This window comes from Sinocyclocheilus rhinocerous, unplaced genomic scaffold, assembly GCF_001515625.1.
Source record: "Sinocyclocheilus rhinocerous isolate Xijiao unplaced genomic scaffold, SAMN03320098_v1.1 scaffold2496, whole genome shotgun sequence".
Classification (NCBI taxonomy): domain Eukaryota; kingdom Metazoa; phylum Chordata; class Actinopteri; order Cypriniformes; family Cyprinidae; genus Sinocyclocheilus; species Sinocyclocheilus rhinocerous.
Genome location: NW_015656162.1, coordinates 195049 through 201874, shown reverse-complemented (window position 1 = coordinate 201874; position 6826 = coordinate 195049). Strand labels below are relative to the sequence as shown.

The following is a 6826-nucleotide window of genomic DNA, read 5'->3' as shown; positions in this document are numbered from 1 at the left end:
TGTGTGTGTGAGTTTGAGTGTGTGTGTGTGTGAGTTTGAGTGTGTGTGTGTGTGAGAGTGTGTTTGAGTTTGAGTGTGTGTGTGTGTGTGTGTGTGTACAATGACATTTTTTATAGATAAAAACCATGACCTTGACTGATGTGACCTTTGACCACCAAAATGCAGATACTGCACTCTGCCTTTGGATGACCTTACACAACTAAAACACTATTGCAAAAGCAAAGTGCAGTATCTACAAACTAAATCAGATACAAAACTAGTTCATCCAGCTTTCTTGTTGTGTTTCGTACATGTTGATTGATGTTTGCATGTTGTGAATGTTAAAATTGCTCAGTAGTAAGCCTCAAGATCGTCTTATCTCAATGCTCTTTTCACCACAAAGAGTGTTTTGCTCATTTTATTTAAAAAGTAATTAATTACAGACCAAGTAGTTAAAACAGTAGTTAAAAATTCACACAATTTAAAAGTTTTTTTTTAACAGATAACCAATTATGTTTGTGTGAATACTTAAATACTGTAATTCTCTATATTTATCGGGATCGCTCGCACTCGGTGTTGTCGTTATGTGCGCGCTTTGGACAGTCATCGCGAGAAGCGGTACTCCTGAAAGCTGAATAAATAATCTTTCCATTGATGTATGGTTTGTTAGCTACAAATATACCCCAGCGACTTAACACTGCTTTTGTGCTCCAGGGACACATATTTAGATCTAAAGTGTTTTCCTGTGGATTCCAGGTCTGTCGCCGCATCATGTGACGCTTCCCGTCCCTCATCACCATGACCGATTCCCGTGCGTCCCTGCCTCCGTCTGGACAGAAATTCTGTGTTGTGTATTTACATTTTTTAAGGCATAAAACAGTCGTTTAATTTATCTTTTAATTAATGAAAATTAAAACAAATTTTATTTTTGGAAAATAAAAGGGGATGCGCCATTCATTAACACAGAGACACGCAGAATTAATATTTAAATAGGCATTTTGCGGCTTACAAATACTAGTGGGAGTGTGAGTGTGCTCACTTGTGTGTGCGCGCACGTGTGTGTGTGAGAGTGTGTGTGTGTGTGCGCACGCGCATCGGGGCGTAACTCCGCTGTGCGTGATACAGAGAGCGCAACCATGTAACAGAGACAGAAATTACATGCTGTCGTGTAAATAAGATAAATAACATAATAAGGCTATTTAGTTTGTTTAATAAAAGAACGAGGTATAGACCTGTTCTATTGGAAAGGTAACTTTAAATTACTTCTGTTGTGATCTGGCGCTATAGAGAAAATAAAATTAAATAAAATTAACTTGACCTTAAAGGGGGGGCGGGCCCCTAATATAATGTCAGGGGAAACACTGTATCCTATATCACAATGTGAGTAGTTTTATATCACGATTACAGAGCTTCCCACAGGTTTGAAATATACTTGTGGTGGTAGCCGGGTGGAAAATCCTCATATTACCCACGGCACAAAAATGGTCTACTACATGTGACAAACAACAAATAACGTGTGATTTTTAACAATATTTGTATTTATTGAAATTAATTTTAATTACATAGGATACTATTACATACTACAAAATTACAGCATAGTTCTCCTTGCTTTGTCATGTACTGTCTCTCAGTGAATGGGACACAGATTTTACAAAAAATCTATATATTGAATAATATGCGTCAAATAATTTTTGACACATACATTTATTTTCTTCCTGTGGGGAAGCATCCCAGACAGAAACTACAATAGTTTACTTCGAATTAAATGGAAATGAAATGAAATACAATTTATTGTGTAACCAAAATACAAATAATGCCCAGAAGAACGGGGGGGAAAAACACTTAACGTATGACTTTTAATTAAAAACAAGCCCGAAAAACACCGGGACTTTTATTTTGAAATGTCTACACTACTGCGGGTTGATTCCTCAGATGAGGGATAAAATATGCATTCTTACAACCGTCTAAAACATATTATATAAAGGTCATAAAGTAAACATTTTATTGGCTTGTGTTTTTTTTAAATTTAGTATCATTAAAATTGAGTTAAATTAAAAAAGTCTTAGAAAATTACTTTATATTATTTAATAAAATAGTAAGCAATTATTACAATGCATTTTTGGTTTTCGGCCAAGTGCATCCTGAATTTTCGGTTTCGGCCCAGAATTTATTTCAGTGCATCCCTATAAGGATAACGTAGAGCTGCACGATTAATCATTAGAAGATCGCAATCTCGATTCAAACACCCACGTACGACTGCACGATTAATCGAATGCGATTGTCACGCGCATTTTGCCAGTAAAGCCAGTTCTGTAATCAGCAGTAAATCTCCATCACGTGCAACATTTGCTACACAGAGCCGCAGTTCACTGACAAGTTACGCAAAACAATCGCAGAGGATATTATTGTTCGCACTGCCGCTGACAGAGACAGATCAGCTATCATCTTTAGGAAAGAAACAGCTTCACAAACAGTGAAAAAGTGTTGGCCCCCTTCCTGATTTCTTATTTTTTTGCATGTTTGTCACACTTTAATGTTTCAGATCATCAAACAAATTTAAATATTAGTCAAAGATAACACAAGTAAACACAACATGCAGTTTTTAAATGAAGGTTTTTATTATTAAGGGAAAACAAAATCCAAAACTACATGGCCCTCTGTGAAGAAGTGTTATTAGACTTATAAGTGCATTACCGCCACCTATCTCTCAAATGGACCATTGCCACTTCTAATTGAGATTGTAGATAGAGTGTCAATGGTCCAAAAGTCTGCGATCCGCCGTGTATAGGTAAGTAATAATATTTTGTAACTGATACGGAACTTAATAGGTATCCCCCACCCCTAGGTAAGAAGCAGCCGCTCATGAAGGCCGTGGATCGAGTGGAGCTCTCCGGAGACGCCGAGGGCCTGATGGCTGCTGTACAGGCGCGGCGCGCGCGGCACATACTCCCTCGGCTCTCCGCCGACGGCACCGTCGAGTACGCACTCGCTCTTCCTAAACCGGGACAGAGACGGACGCCTCAGCTGGGCTCCGGGGCCGATCTGGACTGGGTTCTGAACGGAGGCCGGGTTCACAGCTCTCGCTCAGACGTGGATCTGACGGATGACGCGCCTCAGCAGAGTAGGATGGTGAGCGCTGGGAAAGGGAAGAACAAGCTGCCCTGGGAGAGATCGGCCCTCTCTGTGGAGCTTCAGACCAATGGAAGGTCACCTGATCAGGTGAGCGATGACATCAGCATCATCACACACACACCTGAGATCAGCGGAGCTCTCTGAAACCTTATACAGCCACGGCATGACCTTTAAATGATCAAACTCTGCTGTTTTCTACTGCATGTCTTCTGTCTCTGATTGAGAGTTTAGAGTGTTTTATCCAGTCAAAGCTCTTTTAGTGTAATTGTAGAAACGTCCAGCTTCAGCTCGAGCTTCATGAGTAAAATCTTGACTGGTTTTGATCAAGTAAAGGTCAGAATAACTGCAGTAATATCTCCAGATGAACACTTACTGGACTGAAGCAGCTCAGCTTTACTTGATTCTCCATTTTTTTCCTGACTCCTTTAGCAGATATTTGTTCTCATTTTAAGCGTAAACGCACTTAATTTTGATCAATTTCTCTTTTTATCTTCAGTCATTGTGAATCTCCAGCAGATGTATCTTGATTTAAGAATGTTTAGATGTTTGTACCGTAAAACAAGACCGGAATACTGAGGAAGAGCAGCAGTTTTTGCAGTGCAGTGTCACGCCTGTTGAGTTGGCTTTCACGCATTTTAACGGTTTCAAAGTTCTTCTGTTGAGTGTGTCGATGTGGATCAATGGCTTTGAGATCTCGGTGTGATGAAGGTCTCGTGTGGTTTTGATTGGAAACAGCCTCCATGCTAAAGACATGATGAATGTATGTTGTTTTGTCTCAGACTGATTGAAGTTATATGTTTATTCCAGCAGGTTAGCAGTGAAGATCCATCCTCATCCACGAGACACACTGGAGCCAAATACAGTAAGAACACTCTTCAGTCTTGTCTTGAGTGTCTTGAGAGACAGTTTGAGCTCATGAACCACAGCAGCTCCATTACCCAGAGGCCCATCCATCCTCGTGTTGAATTTATTATATGAAGCGATTGGAGTGCTAGAATTGATTTTATTAAGGCATCAATAACCTTTAACAATAATATAGTGATAGTAACATTAATGAAATCCGCTGAAGCACACAGATCCGGTGAAGGCTCAGATAGCTGTACTGTCTTCTGTTCTGGTCCAGGTCCATCAGAACCTCTCCTGTCTCCAGGCCGGACTCACAGGTCTCTGGGTCGACTGCGCCGCAGCGGGAGTTTGGACTCGGATCCAGACATTTTCAAAGCGGCCAATCGCTCCGAGTCTGAGAAAGGTGACGCCACTGAACGTTCGTGCGTGTCAGACGGGGTCGTGCTGAAGACAGCTTTTATATATATATGTTCAGATCACAGTTTAATGTGATTTTATTCAAGTTTTCTCTGTAAAGTTGGTTGCACAGCTTGGGAACCGTAATGAATTAGAACCAGTGTTACTTTAGCATTATTAATTTATTATTAGAGTTTTTATTAATATTTTTATTTAACTTTAACTTTTATTTTTATTTTTATCTTTTTTAGTTTAGTTAAACATTTTTACATTTTAGTAATTTTTTATAATATTTAGGTTTAATTTATTTTCAGCTTTAGTTTTTCATGTTTAGTTAGTAATTTTAGTGCCTCAGCCAGTTAGTTGCCACGGCAACATTTAAAATTTTTGTTCAGTTTAGTAAGGTTTTCATCTAATATATGACCCTGGAGCACAAAACCAGTCATAAGGGGCAATTTTTTGAAATTGAGATTTATACATCATCTGAAATCTGAATAAATAAGCTTTCCATTGATGTATGGTTTGTTAGGATAGGACAATATTTGGCAGAGATATCTCGCCTTTAAAGTTGTCCAAATGAAGTTCTTAGCGATGCATATTACTAATCAAACATTAAGTTTTGATATATTTACGGTAGGACATTTACAAAATATCTTCATGGAACATGATCTTTACTTAATATCCTAATGATTTTTGGCATAAAAGAAAAATGTATAATTTTGACCCATACAATGTATTGTTGGCTATTGCTACAAATATACCCCAGCGACTTAACACTGCTTTTGTGCTGCAGGCTCACATATTTATATTTTATTTCAGCAACAACAAAAATGTTTTCAATAGTTTTAGTTGATGATAACTCTTATGAGGACTAAAGTGTGATATTAAGTCATTGTTTTTGTTTGTCACATTGTCATTCATCACTGAGCAGAACATATTGAGTGTGAATTTCTTTCACAGGTTTGCCCAAGACGAGTCGTTTTCTGTCGGGCAGCGTTGAGCGAACGTTCTCCCTCCCGACTAGCTCCACACCTCCGGGCTCGTTTCTGCTGCCCTCGTACCCGCTGACCGCGCTAACAGGGAGTCTGCTGACCCCGACCTTACCGCGCAGAAACCACGCTGACCCCTCGCTGTCCATGTCCAACACGTGGCCCAACAAACCTGACATCAGCCCTCACCGCAGGAGCGACGGCTCTGGTCAGGACACACGATTCTGCCTACATACACTTTAGAGCTGTTCGAAACGAATCAAACCACAGAACAAACTGAATCAGTAGTTCACGGATTCACCGAAGTTGTTTCAGGTCAGGTGTTCAAGTGAACATAAAACAAAAATACAAAAGCCATCAAACACAAAACTACTTCAGTTATTGTATTATATTTGGGGATGTGTTGAATTAACATGTTAATTTGGTGCAATTAATTTTGGTAAAAATAACACGTTAAAATGATTAAGGTATTTAATGCATTTGCCCAACATCTGCATGATTGCAAATGTGATGCAACAGTTCAATAAAGTTAGTATTATGTTCATTTTTAGACACATTTTTGCTCAGTTTGGCAAACAACAATAGTTTGAAACAAAGTCACAGCAGAACAGTTGAGCACCTATGACACACAGCAGTGATTCATCATGAATGAATCCACGTGTCTGAATGAATCAAGTGAGTCAATGATTCAGTGACTCACTCATAAAGACAGTCACTTGCTTAATTTCTGAAAGAAATCAGCCATTTGGTTGAATGAATGATTCAGTGACTCACTCATTAAAACTGGCATTTTTGGTGTCATATTTAGAGTATCATTAAATTTTTCTTTATCATTTTATATTTCAGTATTCACTTTTTAAAAGGAAACATTAATACCCATGTATTATCATTATTTATTCAATGTTGAATCAAAATATTTATTTTTAAAGCTACTTATTTGTTATATTTATTCAATGCTTTTATCATCTAATACATAATGACTTCAATTGATCAAATTGTTGTGCAATTAATTTGATTAATTCATGTAATTAATTAGATTCAAATTTTTAATTGCTTGACAACCATAATTATATTACAACGTCAAAACAGAAAATGTAACAATCGTGCATCAGTCATCATCTGCTCATTATAGCCATTGAAAAGGAAATGATGTCATGCATTTCCCATGTCATTTCTTCACATGCTGTTCATTAATGAGCCCCTCTGATGATGTCACAGGTGAGGTGAGCTCCAGAAAACGCTCTCAGCTGCCGCCTCGAGCTGTACGGACCTCATCCGTCCATCAGAGCCCAAACACCAGCAGACCCTCGTCGCAGGACAAACAACCGGACAGAAACCTGCACCTGGATCTGTCGGTCAACAGCGGCGCAGGAGAGCCGGAGGACGAGCCGCTGGACCGCGAGGAGGTGTGTGTGAGAGAGTGTGTGTGTGTGTGAGAGTGAGTGAGAGTAAGTGAAAGTTAGCGAGAGAGAGTGTGTGTGAGA

At 39.0% G+C, this 6826-nt stretch overlaps 1 protein-coding gene across 1 annotated transcript in view; it reads left to right on the top strand.

Annotated features, from left to right (window-relative positions):
* Nucleotides 1–2802: 2802 nt before the first annotated feature.
* Nucleotides 2803–6826, top strand: part of LOC107719688 (protein FAM179B-like) — a 22038-nt gene continuing 18014 nt past the window's right edge. Inside the window, exons 1-5 of the mRNA XM_016527170.1 lie at nucleotides 2803–3198; nucleotides 3919–3973; nucleotides 4235–4360; nucleotides 5314–5550; nucleotides 6561–6748. Of these exons, the coding sequence (XP_016382656.1) occupies nucleotides 2842–3198; nucleotides 3919–3973; nucleotides 4235–4360; nucleotides 5314–5550; nucleotides 6561–6748 (963 nt within the window). The 5' untranslated portion in view covers nucleotides 2803–2841. The remainder of the gene's footprint in view (nucleotides 3199–3918; nucleotides 3974–4234; nucleotides 4361–5313; nucleotides 5551–6560; nucleotides 6749–6826) is intronic.